The sequence below is a fragment of the Rhinopithecus roxellana genome, chromosome 9 (assembly GCF_007565055.1).
Source record: "Rhinopithecus roxellana isolate Shanxi Qingling chromosome 9, ASM756505v1, whole genome shotgun sequence".
Classification (NCBI taxonomy): domain Eukaryota; kingdom Metazoa; phylum Chordata; class Mammalia; order Primates; family Cercopithecidae; genus Rhinopithecus; species Rhinopithecus roxellana.
The window spans coordinates 48,555,598-48,580,924 of record NC_044557.1 but is presented as its reverse complement, the minus strand read 5'-3'; the positions used below and the strand labels follow the sequence as shown (position 1 = coordinate 48,580,924).

General features: G+C 34.5%; 1 protein-coding gene across 22 annotated transcripts in view; it reads right to left on the bottom strand.

Moving 5' to 3' along the window:
• Window positions 1-25,327, bottom strand: part of RALYL (RALY RNA binding protein like) — a 737,403-nt gene that overhangs the window by 185,755 nt on the left and 526,321 nt on the right. The window contains exon 1 of one of the 22 annotated variants that reach the window (XM_010381742.2): window positions 19,437-19,563. The exons of the other annotated variants lie outside the window; for them this stretch is intronic. Coding sequence (XP_010380044.1) covers window positions 19,437-19,473 — 37 coding nt within the window. The 5' untranslated portion in view covers window positions 19,474-19,563. Of the gene's footprint in view, window positions 1-19,436; window positions 19,564-25,327 lie in introns of those variants that run through there. 22 annotated transcript variants of the gene reach the window in all.

Genomic DNA, 25,327 nt, shown 5'->3' with positions numbered 1-25,327 from the left:
CAAGGATAAAATGAATGAAGCTATGCTTCATAATTAATAAGTGATTGCAACATAACATATTCTTAGAACTTATTACTTCCATGATAAACACAGCATTGAAGTATTCTATTTGGGGAGATTAATTAAGCATTGTGAAAAATACAGAGTATATATACTTATTTTTTAATTAAGGACTATTGATTTGATGATTATCTGGTGAATTTCTAAGCACCAATTCTAGGAAAATGAGAAATTTGCCTACAAAATCTTAAACAACTTACTGTACATAGTGTGGGAAAGATGATGAAATAAAATCCAATGGGATCATTGAGAACTTTGATGAAATAATGAATCAGGATATTTTCTGGTCTTGGTTTTTAAATGACTTGGAAAATAACAGAGCCGAGGTCAAAACAAAGTTGCTTTAGAAGTTCTGAATCAAAGCATGTGACTGTGGGCCAAAAGTGATCAAGGAGATGAATTCTAAATGAATGTCAAATATGGTACTTTTAAAGTTTGCCAGAAATTGGAATACTAGGTCAAGAGCTTTGAATATTTTTCCTCTAACATAGCAAGTAGATGGCTAGCCAAATATCTTTAACAAAGATTCCTCTATGGTATGCTTAGCACTCTAAAGGGGTGAATACATGATGATGAATTATTTATGATTCAGATATGAAAGTTGTCATTTATACTGTTACTGAGAGACAATGTAAAGTTCTTAAATTGTGAATGTAGACTACTGATTAAATTGTCAACCATTAAGAGGCATTAATTCAAAGAGGTTTCACCCTTTGTAGCCTTGCACATTTTAGAAAATGACAATAATATTATGGCTCCCTCTGGTACAATTTTATTAGTAAAGGTAAATACCTGATTTAATTTCTCCATGTTTCATTACTGAATATAAGCAGAAGTTTTAAAAGTATAATAAAAACATACTCAACAATATTACTGAATTAATTCATTTATTCATTCATTTATTCATTCATCAAACACTCACTGAGTCCTACTATGAACCAGGTACAGAGCCAGGTAAGGTGATGCAAAGATAACAGAACTACTCTTAATGATCGTAGTTTACTGGAAAGGAAATAAATATAATTTACAGCATGATAAGCATTTTAATAGAATAAAGGGCAATGAGGGTTGGGTGGGGGAATGGTGAGTGTAGAAAAAAATGACTGTTATTAGGAAGAGAGAATATTGCAATAATAAAAATAACTACTTAAGGATTGATGTTAAACAGAAGAGAAGAATATTATCATGTGAATATTAAATTTTAACTTTTCAGTGATAACATTCCTTTTCTAAAAAAAGTGAAGTAACTAATGCTGTAGAAATTCCTAGTTCCTCAAAGAAGGAAGATGGAAAGACACATTTATTAGTTACCATTTCTGGTGGGCAACAGAACAAACCTATTTCCTCTATGAAATCAAAAGTTTAGCCTCAATAACTGAAGTCTTTTTGCTTTCTTCCATGTCATTGCTGCGTTATGTTTATAAAAACTGGAGCGTAGAATCAAAATAACTATCCAGATGATTCTGCCCAACTGAATCTAAGTCTGTGAAAACCTCTGTGATAAAGTGTGATGCATGTGATAACTTTAGGTTCAAATCCCCAGTAAGTCAGTACTGCACTGGTAGTGGAGATGTAAATTTATACTTATCAAGAAAGATGCCATGACACAATGTCAGTCTAACTAGACAAAGCTGGAACTTTTCTTGCTAATTCTTCTCACAGCAGGGCCTGAACCAAGCCTAAGCCTTCCTCAATAAAACAAATCTGGGCCGGGCTCGGTGGCTCACGCCTGTAATCCCAGCACTTTGGGAGGCCGAGGCGGGCGGATCACAAGGTCAGGAGATCGAGACCACGGTGAAACCCCGTCTCTACTAAAAATACAAAAAATTAGCCGGGCGAGGTGGCAGGCGCCTGCAGTCCCAGCTACTCGGGAGGCTGAGGCAGGAGAATGGCGTGAACCCGGGAGGCGGAGCTTGCAGTGAGCCGAGATCGCGCCACTGCACTCCAGCCTGGGCGACAGAGCCAGACTCCATCTCAAAAAAATAAATAAATAAATAAAACAAATCTAAGATTCTTCAGTTCTTTCATGATGAACAAAATCAAGTTTCCTACATAAATTTAGTTATACCCATTCTGATGCCTCAAGAGAAAAGACAACAGCATACTTAATTATTTCAGTGTCCTTTAAATTATTTACAATTTTACTTATGCATGCAAGGATATAATGAAAAATATTGAGACTACCTTCATATATTTCAGTGAAGCAAGATTTTTGTTGTTGTTGTTTATTACACTTTAAGTTCTAGGGTACATGTGCCAAACGTGCAGGTTTGTTACATATGTATACATGTGCCATGTTAGTGTGCTGCACCCATTAACTCGTCATTTACATTAGGTATATCTCCTAATGCTATCTCTCCCCCCCTCCCCTCCCCACAATAGGACCCTTTGAAATTGTAAATATTTTGTGTCCTGTGAAATTTCAAGTGTGTGAATTTGACACCTGATCAAAAAGTAAATGAAGTGAACCTGGTTGATTTTTACTGCCTTTATAAATTAAAACAAAAACAAATAATTGTTATTCAAACACAGTTATTCTCCCTTTTTTATACAAAATTTTCACTAAATATAAATATATCTAATGTTATGTGTATCCATATGTAAAGTGAGTATATTGCTAGAGTGATTGTATATATTATATATAAACACACATACCATACAATATACATTGTATATGTGTGTATATATACGTGTGTGTGTATATATACACATATTATATATAATCACTCTAGAAATATACTGACCTTGAGACATTGTAGTTCTGATGGCTGTGTATTGACCCTGACCTGTTTCTCTCTTTCATCTACTGTTGTGTTGGGACCAGGTCCTTCTTTAAAGAATGTCTGGGCAGGGTGCCCAGAATGGTCTGTGACCCACAAAGAGGATAAACTACCTGGGCCACAGAGAGCTCAACACTACCACCCTGGCCACTTTACCCTGGTGTTCTAATCACCTCAGCTAAAAAGGTTGATATGAATTTATCAACCATACAATATTTTGTCTTCAATTCTTTATTAAATTACTTATTGCTCTTTTAACAATTTATCTTTTTTTTTAAATCACCAAGTCCAGAATGTAAAATGAACCCTCAGTAAAAATTCTTGGAAATCTCAATTATACTCAGAAAAGAAAGAAATATGTGTAGCAATCTAGAGTCCTTTCAGAGTATCTGCATTATTCTAATAGCTTTTTTTTCAATTCTTACATTCTAAGCTTTTACGTAAGAAATTTTCCAAAGCTGAGAATAAGTTTGGGCTGTAATTGTTCAAGTTAATTTAATGTGCGGCACTCATTATTGACAGAGATTGTACATCCATGTAATTGAAACACTGAAAGCCCTTGAGAGAGCTTTCACCTGCAATAACTTTAAATGCTTTAGAAATGAGGTCGCTTTTAGTTACAATTCAAGAATTCCCAGTTGATACCATTACTGAGTAGCAATAATAATGGAGAACACAATGAAGGAACAGAGTAAGAAAGTGGGCAGTGAAAATACATTGTAGACCATTCTAATCATATCCCCAAATTTTAAAGTGGTATAAATTAGTGACAAAGATTTACTATATGACATGAAGTCTTAACTTTCATAGATTCAGCCAGTATGTCCTGGACTTGGTTCAAATTATTCCTTCCCGTCCATGTCTTTCTGATGTTGATGTTTAAAAAAAATCATTCACTGAGTTCCTGCTGAGATTAATAGCTACAAATCTGTGGAAAAACAATTTGTTCCTCTAACTGATGCAAAATTGATTTAGTGAATAACAACACTTAGCAGCAGAGACAACTCTTGGTTGGGGGAGGAAACAGAATGTAGCGAAATAAGTTTTAATTCTGAATGTGTTATCAGCTATGAGTCTTTATTTCTTAAAATGATAAAATAATAAGTTTTAAACAGAAACTATTACACTGTGTATATGCAGCACATTTTGTTCATCTGTTGAAGAACAATGAGTTGATTCCATATGTTGGGCCATTGTGAACAGTGCTGCAGTAAACATAGGAATACAGATATATCTGGACATATGATTTCATTTCTTTTGGGTATATACCCAGTACTCAGTAATGAAACTGCTGGGGGTCACATGGTAGTTTTATTTTTATTTTATTTTTAGATGTTGTTTTCTTTCTTTTTTCTCTCTCTCTCTCTCTCTCTTTTTTTTTTTTTTTAGAAAAAAGGGAAGCCTATGTTGCCCAGGCTTCCCTTGAACTCCTGGCCTCAAGCTATCCTCCTGCCTCGGCCTCCTGAAATGCTGGGATTACAGATGTGAGCCATCTTGCCCCACCTTATTTTTAGTTTTTGAAGGAATCTTCATACTGTTTTCCATTGTGGCTGTACTAGTTTGCATTCCCACTTCCCTTTCTCTAAATATTCCCCAGCATTTGTTACCTTTTGTCTTTTTAATAATATCAATTTTAACTGGGTGAGATACTATCTTATTGTGGTTTTCATTTGCATTCCCCTGATAAGTGATGCTAATGATTTTTTCATATACCTGTTATCCATTTATATGTCTCTTTTTGAGAGATGTCTATTCAGATCTTTTGTCCATTATTAATCACATTTTTTTTTTTGCTATTGAGTTGTTCGAGTTCTACATATAATTTGGATATTAACCCTCTATCAAATGTATAGTTTGCAAATATTCTCCATAATTCTGTAGGTTTTCTCTTCACTCTGTTTCCTTTGCTGTGCCAAAGCTTCTTGGTTTGATGAAATCCTATTTTTCTACTTTTGCTTTTGATGCCTATGCTTTTGAGTTCTTGTTAAATAAAAACTTTGCCTAGACCAATGCCATAAGGCATTTCCCTTATTTTTCTTCTACTGTTTTTATAGTATGTAAGTCTTTAATCCATTTTGAGTTTTTTTTTTATATACAGTGAGGGACAGAGGTCTAGTTGCATTCTTCTAAATGTAAACAATCAGCTTTTCCAGCACCATTTGTTGAAGAGGTTGTCTTTTCCCCACTATATGTTCTTGACATTTTTGTCAAAAATCAGTTGGCTGTAAGTATACAGGTTTATTTCTAGGTTATCTTTTCTGTTCTATTTGTCTACGTGTCTATTTTTATGACAGTACCATGCTGTTTGGATTATTATAGTTTTTGTAGTGTATTTTGAAGTCAGGTAGTGTAATGACTCTAGTTTGTTCTTTTTTCCTAAGATTTCTTTGGCTATTTATTTTTTCTGTGGTTCCATACGCATTTTTTTTTTTTTTTTTTTTTTTTTTTTTTTTTTTTTTTTTTTTTTTTTGAGACAGAGTCTCGCTCTGTCGCCCAGGCTGGAGTGCAGTGGCCGGATCTCAGCTCACTGTAAGCTCCGCCTCCCGGGTTCCCGCCATTCTCCTGCCTCAGCCTCCCGAGTAGCTGGGACTACAGGCGCCCGCCACCTCGCCCGGCTAATTGTTTGTATTTTTAGTAGAGACGGGGTTTCACCGTGTTAACCAGGATGGTCTCGATCTCCTGACCTCGTGATCCACCCGTCTCGGCCTCCCAAAGTGCTGGGATTACAGGCTTGAGCCACCGCGCCCGGCTTTTTTTTTTTTTTTTTTTTCTACGCATTTTTTAAGATGGGGTTTTCTATTTCAATACAATATGTCACTGGAATACTATTTAGCCATAAAAAAGATTGGAATCCTATCATTTGTGGCAACATGGATGAACCTGGAAGACACTACATTAAGTGAAGTGAGCTAGGACAGAAATACAAATATGATATCGCTTATATAAAGAATCTAAAAATGCTGGTCTCATAGAAGTAGAGAGTAGAATTGTGGCCACCAAAGATTGGAGAGGGGAAGGGGCTGGGGTATAATGAGAAATTGATTAACTATATATGGTCACAGTTAGATAGCAGGAGTAAGTTCTGGTATGTTGATTATAGTTAACAATATTGCATGATATGTTTCAAAATAGGTGGAAGAGAGAATCTTGAATGTTCTGCCCACAAAGAGATGATGAAAATGCTAAATATCCTGATGTGATAATTACCCAATATATATGTATCAAAACATCATAAATATGTACAATTTTTATGTCAATTTTTAAAAAGTATAATAAAAGATAAGCCATGAATTAACTAGAAACTAGTATCATTGCTTAATAGTACAACAATAGGCTTGTGAGAAAGTCACAATATGGATTTTATGGCACTTTCAAAGTATTCCTTAAACATTGTTAAATTGCCCAGGATATAAGTATTTTCAGATTCCTTTTAATACTTCTCATCAAATAAGGAAATTAGGGTCGTCATTAGAAAAAGTAACTCCAAAAACTGAGAACTAAAAGGCCTTAGCAGGTGATATCATGCATACACATCCGTGAATATAAAAAGGCAAGATAGTTCACCAACAGCCTATATCATAGTAACATATTTGGGGCAAATGACTAAAATTTCTAGTTGCTACAACAGGTACATAAGTAAGGCAATCCATTCTGTTTAGCCTTCAAAGTCTATTAATTGAGGGCTTCCTAGGCCAGACCATGCTAGGGATATAGAATGAAAATAGGGACCTGATCTCTGTCTTTCAGGGTTAGAGTCAAATGACTAGATAAATTATCAATTACATACAGAATACATACAGGTTACAGAGGAATCCATAACAAAGATAAACTCTGCTAGCCACCAGCAGCTTATAGAAATGTATCAGAAGGAAGTGATTGTCTAAACTGGCACCTGAAGGATAAGTAGAAATTAGCTCAGAAAAGAGGAGAGGAGAGTGTTCAAAATGGAAACAACATAAAGTATGAATGGTGGAAAGACTGCTTCAGAGAACAGAAAGAATTTTCAGTATCATATACTAATCTGAAATATGCAAGGTGAGATGTCAACAAATCAACCTTCAAACTAAGATAATACCAGATCAAGAAATGCCTTGCTTTTTTAAAGTCATAAAATCAGACAATGTTTCTTTTCTTTTCGTTTTAAACAGAGTTTCACTCTGTCACCCAGGCTAGAATGCAGTGGTGTGATCTTGGCTCACCGCAACCTCTGCCTCCTGAGTTCAAGCGATTCTTCTGCCTCAGCCTCCTGTACAGCTGGGATTACAGGCATGCACCACCACACCCAGCTAAATTTTCTGTATTTTTAGCAGAGATGAGGTTTCACCATGTTGGCCAGTCTGGTTTCAGACTCCTGACCTCAGGTGATCTGTTCACCTAGGCCTCCCAAAGTGCTGGGATTATAGGCATGAACCACTGCTCCCGGCCAAACAATGTTTCTTAACATACAATTTTATGCAATAATTTAAAAATCTGTTTACTATAGCAACTAAGAAGTATAGTTTGTATGAGTAAATAATACTAAGGCTTTCAGTTAATAATAATGAAACTGACCCAGAATACCTACAAGAAGGAACAAATAAAACCTTTAGTTGATAACACATACTTATCAACTGAAACGACCTCTAGAGATATTATTTTCCAGGAAATTTGGCAGTTTATGTTTATTCCAATTGGGGCAAGTAATGAAATATATGCTTCTATTCAATACATAGAACAAAATCTTAACAATTTGGCAATAATCTGATTGAAGATCCCTAGTATTTTGCTTTTCTAGACAGAAGATAATAAAATTTCGCAAGACATAACAACCAAAAGAATTGTATTGTTTTCAATCATGACAAATACCCATAGGGGAGTTTATAATTTTTCTTAAGTCATACCACTTTATAATAGTCATAAAAAACTCAATAATGACTAAAAGCCATAAATAGTTTCATAAAAATACCTTAAACTGGTTTTATTACGACATAAATATGGCAATGGTATTTGTTATGAAGCTACATGAAATTGTACTGTTATTAAGTACATAAAAGGCTACAGCAAGGTATATAAAATGCCCATTAGGAAATCTCCTAGGGTAAAGAATTGTGTGATGACAGTCATATTCCAAATGTCAATCTATACCAGTGATTGGAAAGTTAGTTACAAAGAATAATGAAATATTATTATCATTGTAGTACATCTTACACATTTCCAGATTTAATTATCCTGGACCCAAAATGAAATTATCATAACTGATGTGATGACGCTGAATTACAATATTTAAAACATGTATTTTTAAAATGAATATTAAAACAGATACTCCTTCCACATTTTAGGCTATTGCTAAGTTAATACTGGTAAATATTAACAACGTGGGCAACTTACTGAGAATTCCAGGCCCAATGCCACATTATCCTTTAATATTCAAATAAACAAGGCAAGACAGTTAATTCGGCTTGAAGTATAGGGTAAATTACTACAACTGTTGATTAATTGCTGCCAGTAGTAATCTAAGAGAAATAGTATTATCAAAGGCTAGTATCTTCCCCAAACAAATGACTATGTTAGATGGCTGTTTATACAGTACAAAAAATACAGCATCTTTAACCTGATAAACAGCTGTTTCTAATATATAAGAAATGGTTAACTTAATATGGTTCTAATTTCCAGGGACCCATTTTCAGAGACCAAAAAGAGAATATTAGTAACAAACACATCTATGATTTTTTTTTTTTCTTTTTTTTAGACGGAGTCTCGCTCTGTCACCCAGACTGGAGTGCAACGGCATGATCTCGGCTCACTGTAACCTCCGCCTCCTGGGTTCAAGCAATTCTCCTGTCTCAGCCTCCTGAGTAGCTAGGATTACAGGCGTGTGTCACCATGCCTGGATAATTTTTGTATTTTTAGTAGACAGTATTTCACCATGTTGATCAAGCTGATCTCAAACTTCTGACTTGGTGATCAGTCCGCCTTGGCCTCCCAAAGCATATCTATGATCTTTATGCTACAATTTCTTGTATTTTGTTCCTGTGCTTGGTTATTAACTTTTTTCCTAGATACTCAAGTTTCAAAGAATATTTTTAAAGTAGAATTTTTAATGATTTGTTTTTGTTTCAAAATCAAATACATTGTTGTGTACATTCAAATAGAATTGTCTCAAACTCTAGCTTGGGTTCTTGAAAACTGGGATGGTGAAAAATATGCAAAATATTTCTGTCTAGATAGTGAATAAGCAAACAAATTCTAAAAAGCTTCATGGAGTGTTACTGCTACAGTCTCTTTAGGACAGTTTGGACCCATTTATCAAAATTGAGTGTATCATCTATGTTACAAGTGATCATTCGAAAATGACTAGCTTCATATAAATAGCTCTGGAGGACAGTTCAGTGCTGAGAAAAATTTTATGACCACTTGTAAAATTCAAGTGACCATTTTTCTTTTGCTACCATATGAAAGCCAAGGATGTGACCAACTAAATGAATTTTTCCTCATACCTCAATTAAAACTGAACCTTTTCTGAGTTTTGTCTAAGTTTATTTTTATTTAATTGTGAGCCAGCCTCTCACTAATTACTGAGACTATAAATTAAATAAAAAGTAAATATTCCATGTAGTCTGTATGCATTTATGGGTGTCTTAAAACAAATGTGAGCTGAAAGACACTGTTAAGTGTGGGAAGAAAAAGGTATGAAATAGACTTATCTACATGAACCTAGCAGAGGTGACTTCAAAGTCAACATTCCTATTGCCTGTGGAGCCTATTAAGAAGACAAATACTAGCAATTTGAAGAACAAAGTGTGTTTATTTAAGGAAATACATTCAGCTGTTCCTCTAAGGCAGTTTCAGGTTTACTAGGGGTCTAAAGAATCGTATAATATGAAATATAACATTTTCCAATGATAGGTAGCCCAAGGCATGGAACATTACAAAAATATATGCCACATACTCTATCAGGAGTCTTAAGGAAATAAATGTGGACTTTATTCTTATTTTAAATGCAAATGAAGCTCTAGAGATAATATGTCAGTAATAGACCATTAATACTGTGAGTCAATATTTACACATATATAATGCTTCCCTATATAACTAAAGGTGTCAGAAATTCCATTGTTAAAATAAGGGTGCAATTCTGTAAGAAGAAAATCAATAACTAAGAAAAAGGAAAATGAATCAAAAGATTATGCCAAGTAACTTAGCTGTTCTAGATCAAGGAGTGTGTAATGATTCACAACGAATTACTAAAATCACTGCAGAGAAATTCACTTATTCTAAGTTCTGGAAATCTTTCATTCCTTTGCAGAAAAGATAGCATATGAGGCAAATACATTCATTTGCAGATACTTTGTTTACATATATTTATGTAAAACTTTCCTCCATATATTTTTTCTGTTTCTGTATGATTTAAAGGGTAGGGATATTGGTAAAACATTACATTTTGCTTTTTAAAGTTAATTTATTAGATTCCTTAGGAGATATATAAGGTTGCTTTTTAATTCTATGCAGTGTTCATATTTTAATTTTGGGTGTCCAATTTCCTAGAGATTAGAAATAAAATCATAGCATTTTGAAATTATAATAAAAATGAAATATCACAGATTACTTCATTATTCTATTACATGTTTGATTATTGCTCTCTTATGTAAATTACATTAGTCATCTATAACAAAATGGTTAAAACAGTGCCTGATATATGGTAAACATTCAATATATTTTTCATTTTTATTATGATTACCCAATTCATTTAGAACTACCCAATTTTCCATTTGGATGAAAACAAAGTTTTAATGATAAAATATGTAAAATTAGAATTCAAATGCTTATAATCAACATTTTAAGTTTAGTTGGAGGTAGATACTTTCTAGAAAAGTTCTGATAATCTTCAAAGCTCTGATATATCACTTGCAAAAATAAAGTCATCTGATTAATCTATGTTGATGACACTGAACATACTTTCAATTTTTTTGTAGAAAGTTTAACCTTACATATCCTAAAGAACAATAATGCATATATTCCCTAATGTAATTAGATAATTTTAGTGTATCAAGTATTCACACCTGGCTAACTGTAACAGCCCTATGCTTTTAATGCCAACTTGTGCCAAGCGTAATGGCTTATGATACCCACCTCTCCCCTTTGCTTGCCCACTTATGCAATAGCTGGTATTTATTAGATTTAACCATTGACTTACAAAACTGGTGATTTTATCTTGCTCAACCAAAAAGATTTCCCAAAACACATAATTATGCCAGATCATGGTTTTTAAGAAAGTTGCTTTCTGTCGTTTCAAAGATGGCATATATTAGAGCACAAAAAACACTATTTCCTACTCTACATTGATGCTTATGAATGGTTATCTTTTCTTTAGTCATGTCAAACTGCTTGCATTCATGACAGTATTTTATTTTATTTTAGTTTTTTGATTAATAATGAAAATTATATATATATATAATGTTTTGATATATGTATGTATTATGGAGTAGCTAAGTCAACTTAATGAATTAAACATATCCGTTACCATGTCTTTTTGTGAAAACATTTAAAATCGACCCCCTTAGCAATGTTCAAGCATATGATATATTGTTATGACTGTAGTCACCATGTTGCACAATAGATCTCCTGAACTTATTGCTTCTGTAACTAAAATTTCATATCTGTTGACAAACATGTTCCCATTGCCCTTTCTGCCCACCTAGCCTCTGGTAACCAGCATTCTACTCTCTGCTTCTATTAATGAGTTCCATTTTTTTAGATTCCAAATATTAGTGAGATGATACAGTATCTTTCTGTACCTGGCTTATTCATTTAGCACAATGTCTTCTAGGTTTATCCATGTTGCTATAAGTGACAGGATTTCCTTCTTTTTAAAAATTGACTAGTATTCCATTAGGGTGTGTGTGTGTGTGTATGTGTGTGTATCTGTCTAACTATATGAGATATATATATCTCATAATATTTTTAATCCATTCATCTGTGGATGGACATTTACATATGATATATGTCATATATGAGATGTATATATCTGAGATGTGATATTTATATATTATATGAAATATATATATATATCATATATTTTATCCTATCTGTGGATGGACATTTATGTTGATTCCAGTCTTGATTTTTCTGAATAATTATGCTATAAAAATGGAAGTAGAGATATCTCTTTGAGATAACTAATTTTATTTTCTTTGAATATATTCCCAGAAATGAAATTGCTGGATCATTTGGTAGTTCTATTTTTAATTGTTTGAGGAACCTTCACACTGTTTTCCATCATGGTTGTACTAATATACATTCCTACCAACAGTGTAAAGAATCCCCTTTTCTTTATGTACTCACTGACACTTGCTATCATATCACTGTATAACAATTCTTCTAACAGATGTGATGTGATATATCCTTGTGGTATTAATTTTTAGTTTGTATTTCTCTGATTAGTGATTTTAAACTTTTTTCATATGTATGTTGACCGTTTATATGTCTTTTTTTGAGATATGACTTTTCACATTCTTTGTCCATTTTTCAGTCAAGTTACTAATTTTATTACTATCAAGCTTTTTGAATATTAAAAATATGTGAAGAGTTTAATATTGAAAATATATTAATCAGAATAGAAAGCCCAGCCATAAGTCTAAGCATTTTTAGTCAACTGATCTACCAAAGTGCCAAGAACGCACAATGGGGAAAGTATACTCTCTTCAAGAAATGGTGTTGGCAAACTGGATATCCATACATACGAGAAAGAAATTTGACCCTTATTTCACCCCATGTACAAAAAAAAAAATGAATTAAAGAATTGAACATAAGACCTACAACTATGAAACTACTAGAAAAAAACATAGAAGAAATGCTTGTTGACATGAGTTTGGGCCAAAACTTTTTGGATATGTCCCCAAAAGCACAGGCAATACAAGCAAAAACAGACAGAATTGCATCAAACCAAAAAGCTTTTGCACAGCAAAGAAAAATAATCAACAGAGTGAAGAGACAACCATGAAATGGGAGAAAATGTTTGCAAACCACATGACAGTATGTTAAAATGATAGACGAACATCTTCATTTAACACCAATCTTATTTTCCTAAGTGTCAAGAAGACACTTAGGATATATATGCATAATTCTTTTATCAATATGTGTAATTCTTATCAACAAATACAAATTAACTTTTTTTTAGTGTAACATTTTTTGAAGTGATAAAGTATACTCTGCAGAGGACATTTACCTGAACACTTGGGGACAGAGTCAATGCCATGGTTTTTATGCAAGTGTAGATATAAATGCAGCACAGATTCTGAGAAAAGAGCAGGTGATGTATGATAGTCAAGTTGTTTTCTGAAAGTACAGAAGAGAAATGGACAAATGCTCACCCTCCACAAAAGTGACCTTTGAGTGTGTGGGGCATTGTTAAACAGAAAAATACATGGACAGATCATCAGATTTTTTGCGACAGAGAGAAAGAGAGAGACAGAATATATTTCTGCAGGCAGAACCAGTCACAGGCTAGAGCCTGTGAAAGTCTGTGATTAAGGATATGAGGCAGACCAACATGTATTTCCATTTAAGGTCAATCTGTATCAGGGGTGTTATCAGTCAGCCTTTGTATGTCTCTGCTCCCAGACTGGCATCTATAGTCTCATTGTTCATGCTCAATCAGACTGCACTGATTCTATCCATGCACACATGATTCCATGGAAGAATCTATAAAATTACAATTTCTCAATTTCTACCAGTTATAGAATTCATATTAGAACTAGAGAATAAAAAAAGGCTGAAGACATTGCAGATATCATACCAGAATTCCCTACAAGCATCAATAATAGATAAATCAAAGATTGAATTTAATAGTGCCCTCTAGAGAGCCTTTACCTATCAAGCCTAAACATTTTTTTTTTTTTTTCTGGTATAAACTTAAAAAAAAGTTTTAAAACCTAGATCACATTTTCAACTGGTTATGTAATAAAAAAGATCAACACTTAAGATATGAAATAATTTGGTAATAACAAATTATTTCTTTTGTCTTCACAGTTACAAAGAAATCATGGTATCAATATAAGTATTTGTTTTAAATAATACTCCATTTTTATATTGCTATTTAATTTATAATAGTGAATTTCAATAAGTACCTTTAAACAAGACTTCTTCAGTTAAATTCTGTTGTGTGTCCTACTCTATCCAATGTTCCTGATGCTTTTTTGACCTCATCTTTATTCACTCTACTTACTGGACTCCTTCTTGGTCTTTCAATTATCCCAAAGTTCCTCATGGACTTTGTATATGCTATTTCTACTTGGAACTATCCAGAAAGAAACTGAACCAATTTCCTCACTTCTTTAGGTTGTCTGATCACATGTCCCCTTAGTAAGTGGCTTTTCCTGACTTCCCCATAGAAAATAGAAATTCCTCACCCCATGTTCCAAAACTCCATTTCTCCCTTACTAGATTTATTTTTCTCCATAGCTCTTAGCATTACATCGCATATTATATATTTATTTGTGAGTCATCTTATCTTCAATAAAATGTTGTTTGGTTTGTTGCTATAGCCCTACCATTAGAGCTATCTCTGGAAAGTAATAGGTGGTCAAAAACATGTATTTAAGTCAATAAATTTCATTAGACAGCCTTGGATTTTGATGGGCAAAGCATCATATTTTGCACGCACTGAGGATGTATCAAACAAGAATAAAAAATGCCTTATATGAAAGAAACTTCCATATAAGTTTCATATAAAAAATACTTTATATGAAAGAAAGAGATTAGTGGTGTAAATAGATAATTTTCTATATATAAGACAGAATATAGAAATTTTAAGAAAAATTACAATATATGAACTGAGGCCAGGTGCGGTCACTCACAACTGTAATCCCAGCACTTTGGGAGGCCAAGGCAGGAAGATCACCTGAGGTTAGGAGTTCGAGACCAGCCTGGCCAACATGGTGAAACCCCATCTCTACTAAAAATACATAAATGAGCCGGGCATGGTGGTGGGCACCTGTAATCCCAGCTACTCAGGAGGCTGAGGAAGGAGAATCGCTTGAACCTGGAGGCAGAGGTTGTAGTTCAGCAATCTCAGCTTGTACTGCTGCACTCCAGCTTGCTGAAAGACTGAGGCTCTGGCTCAAAAAAAAAAAAAAAAAAAATATATATATATATATATATATATGTGTGTGTGTGTGTGTGTGTGTGTGTGTATATGTGTGTGTGTGTGTGTATATATATATGTGTGTGTGTGTATATATATATATATATGTGTGTGTGTGTGTGTATATGTGTGTGTGTGTGTGTGTATATATATATATGTGTGTGTGTGTATATATATATATGTGTGTGTGTGTGTGTATATATATATGTGTGTGTGTGTGTATATGTGTGTGTGTGTGTGTGTATATATATATATATATATATATATGAACTGAAAAGAGAGAAGGGAAAGAACGATTTGACTTAGAAACTGAGGAATCATTTAGGAAGGATGTGGCATGCGAGTGAAACCTTTAACAGAGAGGTGTGAAGGTGCAAGTGAAGGGCATCTATCACCAAGAAGATAAATGGGCAAAGGCATAGAGATTAGAGTATATAGTGAATTTCAGGGACAATTGGTAGCTTTTTTGTTTATTTGTATTTTTCAGATGGAGTCTAGCTCTGTCACTCAGGCTGGAGTGCGGTGGTGCAATCTTGGCTCACTGCAACCTCTGCCTCTTGGGTTCAAGCGATTATTGTGCCTCAGTCTCCCATGTAGCTGGGATTACAGGTGTCTGCCACCACGCTCGGCTAATTTTTGTATTTTTGGTAGAGATGGGTTTCACCATGTTGCCCAGGCTGGTCTTGAACTCCTGAACTCAAGTAATCCTCCCGCCTTAGCCTCTCAAAGTGCTGGGATTATAGGCATGAGACACTGCACCTGGCTGACAGTTGGTAGCTTGATGAGGCTAGAATATAGGTGGTATCAGGAAGAGAAGAAAGTAGTGGGTGGATGACAATCATGTAAATTTCTGTATTGTAAGGTCTTGCTTGTATTTGCTTTCCAGTTCAGTGATTCTCAACCTTCGGGAGTATGAAGTTTTTTTTTTTTAAAGAATACTGAAACATAATGAGGGCTGCATGTACCATAGTTATTTTTTAAAATAAAATATATGGTATAAAAAGCTATTACAAATGCAGTACCACCTTTTAAATACATGTTTTTATTAAACATATTTTAGAACTTTAAAAGCATATATATGTGTATATGTTTATGTATATATACACATGTGTATGTCCATATACACATATATCTTTCTTCATTATACAATGATTCATATTTATATAAAAATATGCAGTAACCTTGTAGTAACTCCATGGGCAACCATGGATCTGAAGCACACAAGCCCAGAGTCACCATTATCTATCTAGTCAGTGAGAAACCATTAATGTCTTTGAGTAGGGGAATGACCTGATGAAGGCTGTGTTATGGAGGCACTGAGGGTTAGAGATGGAAGGTACCCTACAGAACACCTTCTCAGAGCAATCTACTAAAGTTAAAGAAGAGATTGCAACCCACAGGAGTAACAGATATTGGCCAAGACCATAAGCAGAGGGCTATGATGACTAGTATTTAGATTTCTGAAGTGATCTCATCAAGTATTTCCAATGATAATATGGATAAGGTCGATAAGCTCACCCAAAGATATTATTAGCAATAAAAAAATACATGATCTGTTCCAATTCAGTAAAATAAGATGAAATGTTACACACCTGAAACTCGATTCACACTGTTTTCTTTGCCATGGTACAGGTATTGTGCTATTTTCAAAATTCTATGGCTTCTACTCTACTTTTTCCTCTACATCGGTGTTTTAAAAACATTCATTTTTAAAGAATGTACCTTCATGTGTCTTTTATAAAAGCCCAAAAATGTTTTCTCAAGGTCATGTGGAGTTTCAGCAAGGGAGGTTACAGGTTTTCCTTGCTTTATACAGAAATTTTTGAAAATTTAAACATAAACTTTACAGTAAAATAAATATTGTTATTATATATGTGTAAAAACTTAATATTTAAATGAACTCAAAAGTTAAATGTTAATTCCCAAATCAACCTGATTTGTAAAAATAGGTTTACATGTATTAAAATTCCTTAAATTGTTCTGTACCTGTTTGGCTCTGGCAATATCAGCCTCTGATATATGCAAACATTTTTTAATACCACTCAAAAAATTCTGTATCTAATTGAAAGTCATTAATGCAGTTTTGCATAAGTAAGATCTGTTATCTGAATGAACACTAAGCTGTTCCTTTTACCTAGCAATTGCTCTATCAGGAGCAGGCAATGGGCACTCTTTCCTCCCTCTCCTCCTCTTGTATAGTGAATTATAAATAACTAATCTCAATATGAGTGAAGAATGAATTTCAAAGTCCCACATGAATCTTCAAAGGTTTAGTACAATTTATACTTTAAAATCTCTCTTATAAGTATTTTTGTTCTCCCCTTTTTCCTCAAACTCCTGACATAGCCACATGCACCTTTACTTTTCCTCTTGTCAGACCCTCTGAAAGGAAACACTTATTTTTACTAGAAGATATCATATTAAATCTTTGGATAAAGAGAATAATTAGAAAGTTGATTTATGTACTATCTCATTTTTAAAGAAAATTGTATGAATACTTCTTTCCTACAGTGAGGTTTTGTTTAATGTACAATTATTGCCTTAATTGGATTACAATTGCCTTTAGGTGAGTTTATGCCTTTTAGACGATCAAAAACACACACATAAAATATATGATTGAAAATGGAAATCCCCTGGATTTTGGTGATGGGAAAATTCCAGTTTTTTTGTTTACCTATTGGATGGCAAACAATTGTATTATATTCTACTTTTGCAAATATTGTTAGTGTAAGAAATTCATTTAAGGATTCTATTTGCTTTTATTGCTAAGCTTTCTATATACTTTAATTTTATTATGTTCCTGCTCTCTGATATTTTATATTATTAGAATATAGAAACACTTAATGCAACATAAAATAGTTGATACAATTAAACTTAAGTAATACATTAGTTTTTTTTTTAACTGAACCATTCCAGTACACCCTACTGTGTTTATGCCTGTATAATTATACGTCTTCTGACTTGTCTCATGTAATTCACAATTTCTTCCTGCTGCTTAATCGCAGACTTCAGCAAGCACATTTTAAGGGGAGACACTGAGTATAATTTTTCTGTGAATATCTTATTTTCCATGTGCATTAAGGCATTGATAACCCACAAGAAAAAAAAAAAAACAATGAGGGATATATAAAAGATACAGGAGTAAAGGCACAAGATGGTTTTCAAATATATACATAATTTAAATTTATTCTTGTAGGAGGAAATCACAAGAAAATTAATCAGCAATATATGTGTAGACTTCACACCAATCATTTTTATATAAAAAAGTAGCAGTTATCATATGTTGTTTCTTTATCACAAGAAAGAACTGGCATCAAAAGGCAATCAAGCTTATAGAATCAAACTGGCAGCCTAGCCCTCAGAGCTTTCTGTGGTGCATGAAACTTCTTCGAACAGGAGAAATGTTAGTTTTCAGATCTTAGGTGAAAATAGACCAAATAATAAATTATCACACTAAAAATTATCTATGATTTATTGGCTTTTTGATAGTATAATTGTGACTGCTAGACTTTGATTTCCAAAACATTTGATAACATTTAAAGACATCAAAAGAAATAACGAAAAAGTACAGACTTTGTCTATAGTATAAGTTGCCGTTACCTGTCTATGACGATAAATAGAGACAGTGACAGACCGTTTTGGGCTAAATATGGTATTATTTACTTTAGACAATAGAAACGGTAAAGTGATAAAGAGTTAGACTTACTAGAGAGAGGTGATTGTAAAGCTTTTCATGAGAGGCATATTGCTTCACCGTAAAATAGTGTTGTTATAACAATCGTTTGATTTTTAGCGAGATTCCGATAGCTTTCATTTCCATAATAATCTTTGTTCTGGACTTTAGGCCAGGGTAATTGTGCTGCTCCTTTTCAGCCAGAATCAGTTCCTTTAGGGGAGACTGCAGATGACTCCTTTTAACCCTTTGAAATGGTGCCTGTAGTGAATTATGTCACTAGCATGCTCTGGACCAAGAAGTTTGGCAATGAATATCCTGTTAAATATTCAGCTTGTCCTTCACAATTAACTCTCTCCCCTCCATTCTGAACTGTTTTCTTCCTCCTAAGAGTTGTAATTGAAATTGGATGAATAAACAGAAGTTTTAGGCTAGCTTCTCAAACCTTTCAATAGACTTCCAGGAAAGAAAATCTATCACTCCTAGAAAAGCAAAAAGAGAACTGTCCAGTGATCATGCCTGAATGTAGGATGCTGAGCTAGACTGAAATTGCATTTGATCTGTTTCTCTGTTGATTTTGTAAACCTTTCCAAGGGTTTCCATAGTAACAAGTGAATTATCCCCTCTCCCCTCAACATCTTTCATGCATGTTACAGGAATAAAGATAAAGGTTAGGGTGAAAAAAGCTACAGTATCTTTTCTACTACCAGGATGTATCTGAAGAAGTCATGATTAGTCTTTTAAGAAATCAAGTATGCTTTCCCTATTCCAGTGATATGAAAAAGTTGGGTCAAATTTTACTTACATCTCTGATGTCTGCGTTTGCTCCTGTACATGGTCATTTTGAAAAAAATTGACTTTCTAAGAAGTAATTGATTTGACCACGGAGACAAAGAGACGGGTTGTGCTCCTGCTTTGCAGTAAGACTGTTGCTCACTGACAGAAGGTAACCAGCAATCACACAGTGAAAGCCAGGGTAATACCATTCTCATAAAATTACAGGGGAGATGCTACAGCCTGTAACTACTCTATCTAATGTAAATCTTCTAGGGAAAATTGTATTTCCTTCACCTCCCCCCAACTTATAGCAGTTAAGTTCTCTAATGAAATTTGTACTACTAAACTGCCATCCGTGAACAATGTTGGATTAAGAATAGATTCATATATTTAGCAAGAATCGCAAAACTGAAAGTCTAAATATAAAAACCCTTGTTTAGTATTTATATAAATTAAAAGTTGGGTTCATATATCTTTTAACCACTATAGAATACTGAAATTTATATATGATTCTGAAACTCTGCTAAATTTTTTTCTTCTGAGAACCTCTGATACACTTTGTATGTTCAATTATTAAAGCAATTATCCATTTTAGTTTTTGTCTATTTCCCCAAACAGTCTGTGCTTCTTAGGCAAAACAGATATTGCACATTTTCACATTTACATCCCCAGAGCTTTACATAGAAGGTGCACATAATAGGTTCTCAGGCTCAGTGAGTGCCTACTATGTAGCAGGCACTCTGCTCCTTCTTGCAAGAAGCCTCTCCAGAAGCTTCCCCCACCCCCAACCCCTGGGGCCTCAGTTTAGTCCTCAGTTCTCTACTTTGACAGTATTTGGGGCATATCCTTATCTGAATATGTTTCACACTGTCACTCAAGTGGACAAGGTGGAAGCTCTGCCTTCATTATGGCTTGTACTGTCCTTTTCTGAGAGCAATGCCCGGCATGCAGCAGAAGCCCAGGAACACTGCCTCTCCCAAACACTCCAAAGGAGAACATGGTTTCAAAAACACCTTTGGGTGCTCATTAGGATGTCTGAAATTCAGTTGTTATTTAAAATGCAGAAGGACCCACATGCCAGTGAAGAATTTCTATGTCATAAGACTTCCTTGTTATGTATTAAGTTTCACCTTCTTGCCAAGAAGCAGAAGTGGAGATATTTAACTGTTCAAAGTTAATTTTTTTTTAAGTGTGAACAAATCCAGGCTACCTACTAGTAGCTGGAAATATCATCTCCATAACTCTCCTTAATAGAAGCGTTATTTCAGTGTAAAGGATTTTTTTTTTTAACTTAAATAATTATATTTTGTAACCACAGATACCAAGAATAATATTTGATAAGTTTTCAGCAATATTCTGTTCAGGGTCCTTGACTTTTGACTAAACTCTTTGGTAAGACTGTTTGTCAAAGACCACTATGATTATAGCCTGCTTTAGGGCATAGTCAGTGTCTGTATTACTATACATTCCATTGCTGTCTTTCTCTTCCTATTAGAACATACATTTCTGAGGATAAACCTTCATTTCCTTCAGAGATGTATGTCCAGAGGTTAGATCAATGCCTGGCACAAAGTAGGCTCTTAATAAACATTTGTGGAATAAATTAGTTGTTTGTGTGTGTGTGTGTGTGTGTTGGGGAGGGTGGTGGTATGGAGCCTTGCTCTGTTACCCAGGCTGGAGTACAGTTGTGCAATCTAGGCTCACTGCAAACTCCCCCTCTCAGGTTCAAAGTGATTCTCCTGCCTCAGCCTCCCGAGTAGCTGGGATTACAGGTGCCTGCCACCATGCCCAGCTAATTTTTGTATTTTTAGTAGAGACAGGGTTTTGCCATGTTGGCCAGGCTGGTCTCAAACTCCTGACCTCAGGTGATCCACCCACCTCGGCCTCCCAAAGTGCCGGGATTACAGGTGTGAGCCACCATGCCCGGCTATGAATGAATTTTAATAAACAAGTTTCAGTTATAAAGTCCATACAATCACAAATTCTTTTTCAATAAATTTAGACAAGAGCCAATTCATGTTTATTGACGACAGTAACTTTTCTACGTAATTAAAATACTTGTTATTTCACATCTTTTAGTCCCAATGTTAATTTGAATGGATTCTCTCATTATATGAATTCTCAATATATAGATTTTGATGAAATGTATATGATCTACTGATGTATTTTAAAGTCATAGAAAGAAAGTCATATTTAATAAGCAATGTCTCCTTTACAAAAGCTATTTGCTGATTTCTTGGACACCAATGCCATAAGACCAACAAGGCATGAAAACTGTTGCAATTCAATAAAATTAAAACAGTTTTTCTGACATAGGTGGTATATATTTATGATATGAATAAACATGGTGATGATTAGGTGGTAATGGATTAATGACTCAGATGTCATTGATATTAGCATTAATCTTTGATTATATACAGTCAAATTTGTAGTTTTTCACTTTTCACATTTTTTAATGCTCCATTATCTATAATTAATATCAATCTGAACAGTTTTTGGAAAGACCATAGGACAATTTAATTAACTTCATTCATATGTACAAGAAGCCCTCACCCTTCAGCCTCATCGATCATCACACGTATAAACATTAAAATCCACATGTATATATAAACAGATACACACTAAAACAACTAGCCTGACTTGTACTCGTCAATGTTTGGCCCAGCTTTCTCCTCCAGACCTTTATATCAGGGCTGGCTTTCTTAGGCTCCATATAGGGGATTTCCATCTCATCAATCTTATGTTACTTTTCTCTCTCACCTCCGTGCATTTAGAGCATCTACTCCTGAACCTCACATCTGGGCCTAATGGCTTGAATCCTGGAGGGCTTGAGGCCAGCAAATTTGGGGATGCCACATATACCCGGTGAATACAAGCCAACTTCATGAGCACCATGCCACAGTAGGGTAGGCAGGTGAGAGAAAGGCAGGGGCAGTGGCTTAGGGGGTACAGAGTCCTTGGTGAAAGTGGAACCTGGGAAACCTTCATTCCAAAAAGTAGGAAGACAAAATATAGACATAAGGGACAGAGAGAAAAGTTGAAGAGAGGGGCATGTCCAGGCACCCCACTCTTCTTCCTACCTTCTTCAAGAATCCCAAATGGGCTAGAGTTGTTTTGTTTGCAAAATCAGTTTTATGCCTATAACAACAGAGGCCAAAAGATGCCTTAATTAACAAACTATCTCCTCCTCTACTCCCTACAATCTACTTTTCTTTTACTTAAATTGATCTTTATACTCCACACTTAAAATGCAAATCTAATGAATGTTGATACATTGGGATAAATGAATTCTCATTAAAAATCAAATAATTGTATCTATACCTTTCATTTCTTGATGGAAGGAACCAGCCTATAACATATACACTTTTAATATAAATGTATAATATAAACTGTCCTTTTAACAGTAGTAGAATAACAAATAGAAGACAGACAGGAGAGAGAGGAAGAAACAGAAGAAAGAGAGGGGGGAGTGAGATAGGAGGGAGAGGGAAAGAGGAAGAGAGAAAGGGAAAGTGTGTGTGTGTGTGTGTGTGCGCGTGACAGAGAGAGACAGAGAGAGACTATGCATCTAGCCCTGTGCTAAATATATATCATGTCACATAATCTTCTGTTACTTGGGTATCTATATCCCAATTTTGAAAATGGGTAAACTTTAGCCAAATGAGGACATGTAGAGGTAATGGTCAGGGACACAGCATGACTTACATAGTTGTGTTGAGAGCATTTTACCAGGAACTAGGCCAATATGATTTAGGGCTGAATTAAGTGGCAATGCACTGGGTAGCTTCTAGGGGAAACTTACCTAAAAGGGGCTCTGTGGTGTCACCAGTAATGTACTGAAACCAAGGAAATCATGTTTGCCAGAACTCAACACAGGGAGTGAATGCTGTGTGATTTAAAAAGACCTAAAATTTAGAGAATGCTCATTAGGTGCTGAGGTCTTTTCTAAGTGTTATATGTATTATTTCATTGAACACTGAGAACAGTCCTATGATGTATGTATTGTTATTATTGGTTTCATTTTTATTATTATTATCATCATTCTTATTTGATGCTTCGGTAAAGTGCAGCTAAGAAGTTATGTCTGAATAAAGTGTCATAGAGGGCAAGACATAGTGTCCTGATTAAAATTGGCTAATATTTCTCTCGAGACAGTTCAACATAACATGCCATGTGAAGTGAAGGGATACTTTGAGTAGTTGTTCAGCAAACAGGAGATGAGACCCCACAAGGGACATGTTTCCACAACTAGTTGTGCTAAACTACCTTCTAGAAGGGGTGAATCCAGTTGACTGCAGGGCTTCTGGCTTCCTGGGAGGAACATTCAAGTTTGGAGCCAGAACTGACTTGGGATAACAGAACAGGCCTTCTCAGCTCTGCAGCAGGGATGAGTACCCTGTCTTACTGGAGTCACCTCACTCCCTCTCTTCCTGATCCTCCAGCCCTATCCTTTCCTCCAAATAAAACCCTAACTGGGTATTTCCAGAATATCAAATGTATCGAATTATTAGCTTGACATCTGGAGTATTGACATCTTTATCTGGTTTTCAAGTTAAACTATGTGTTGAATTTCATAAATCTTCTAAGAATTTTGTCAATACACTGTATATAGAGTGTATAGAAATCTTTAACTTGAATTTTATGATGCCTCCATTTCAGAGAATTGCTAGAATAATTAAAGCTGAAAAGATGCAGCAAAGTTCTGTTGCCCAAATTCTTCGTTAATAGATGTCCGATACAGATCAGACAGCTCCTACAAGTTTGCTGAACAGATAACTGAAGGAAGACCAGGTATATGAACTCATGCAACTTGGACCATGTACTCCCAGCAGGGGCTTCGATCAGGACTTCCAACAGTGATAAAGTGATATCTCAATTCTCCTTTCTCAGGTTTGAACAGAAAATGTTTATCAGGTTTAGATGCAAAGTTACTCACAATTAACCTTTCTCCTAGGTCATTCATATCACCCAGTGCCATGATGCACAGGTGGGACCCTTCTCTTACCCTTTCCTCCTTATCATATCAGCTGCCCCTGTGGTAACACTGGCTTTTCTCCTCTTAGAGATCAATGCTTCCTTCTTTTGAAACACTTCCTTATTCATACAATTCCTATAAATTCTTTATATGAATACTTTCCTCAAGTTCTTTCAAGGATAACAACCAAATAATTTTCAACCCCAGCATGATCACCAATCCATCTTTTCAGCAATTAAACAAATATATATCTGTATCTTTAACACTCATCTGTATTAAATTACTTGCTGTCTTGACAAATGCCTGGAGATCTGGACCCACATCCATCCGCCCCAAGTCAAGTGCTGTCCTGTAAGTAGATAATCTAAAACTAGTTACTAAACTATTTAATGGCTATCATATTAAAAATGTCATTTCATTCAACACCTCATTTTACTTTATTTATCATCGTTCTTTCTTGAATTGAAGGAAATAAAAAACTTCCTTAAGTTTGGTCCAAGTTTTCACTTGTGATATTGGTTCAAATTAGGGAAAAATAATGATTTCCAGAAAGATGCTTCTTTATTCTTGACTGTTGCTAAAAGTGAAATAAGCAAACAAGTCAACTCTGTACTCCTTAGTTTTGTTCAGTTTTTTTATGTATCCGGAAGAGACTTTCATTGTTTTTTTAAACTATAATTGGGTTTTATTAAGTCTTTATTCATTTTTTTGGACTTTGTCCAGTTTCCTATGCATTAATGTCAAAGACATCTTTACAATTATTATGATTCTGAAATATTTAATACTTGCAAGTATTAAACACAGCTAAAAATGTTTATCCTTTATAACTCAAATTACAATTGATTTTATTTTCACTGCATCTCCTTAGTAATTGTTTTTTAGCATTCTTGTTTTTGTTGCTTCCCTTTCTTTGTATGCTTTCCATTTAATTTTATCTGAGTTTT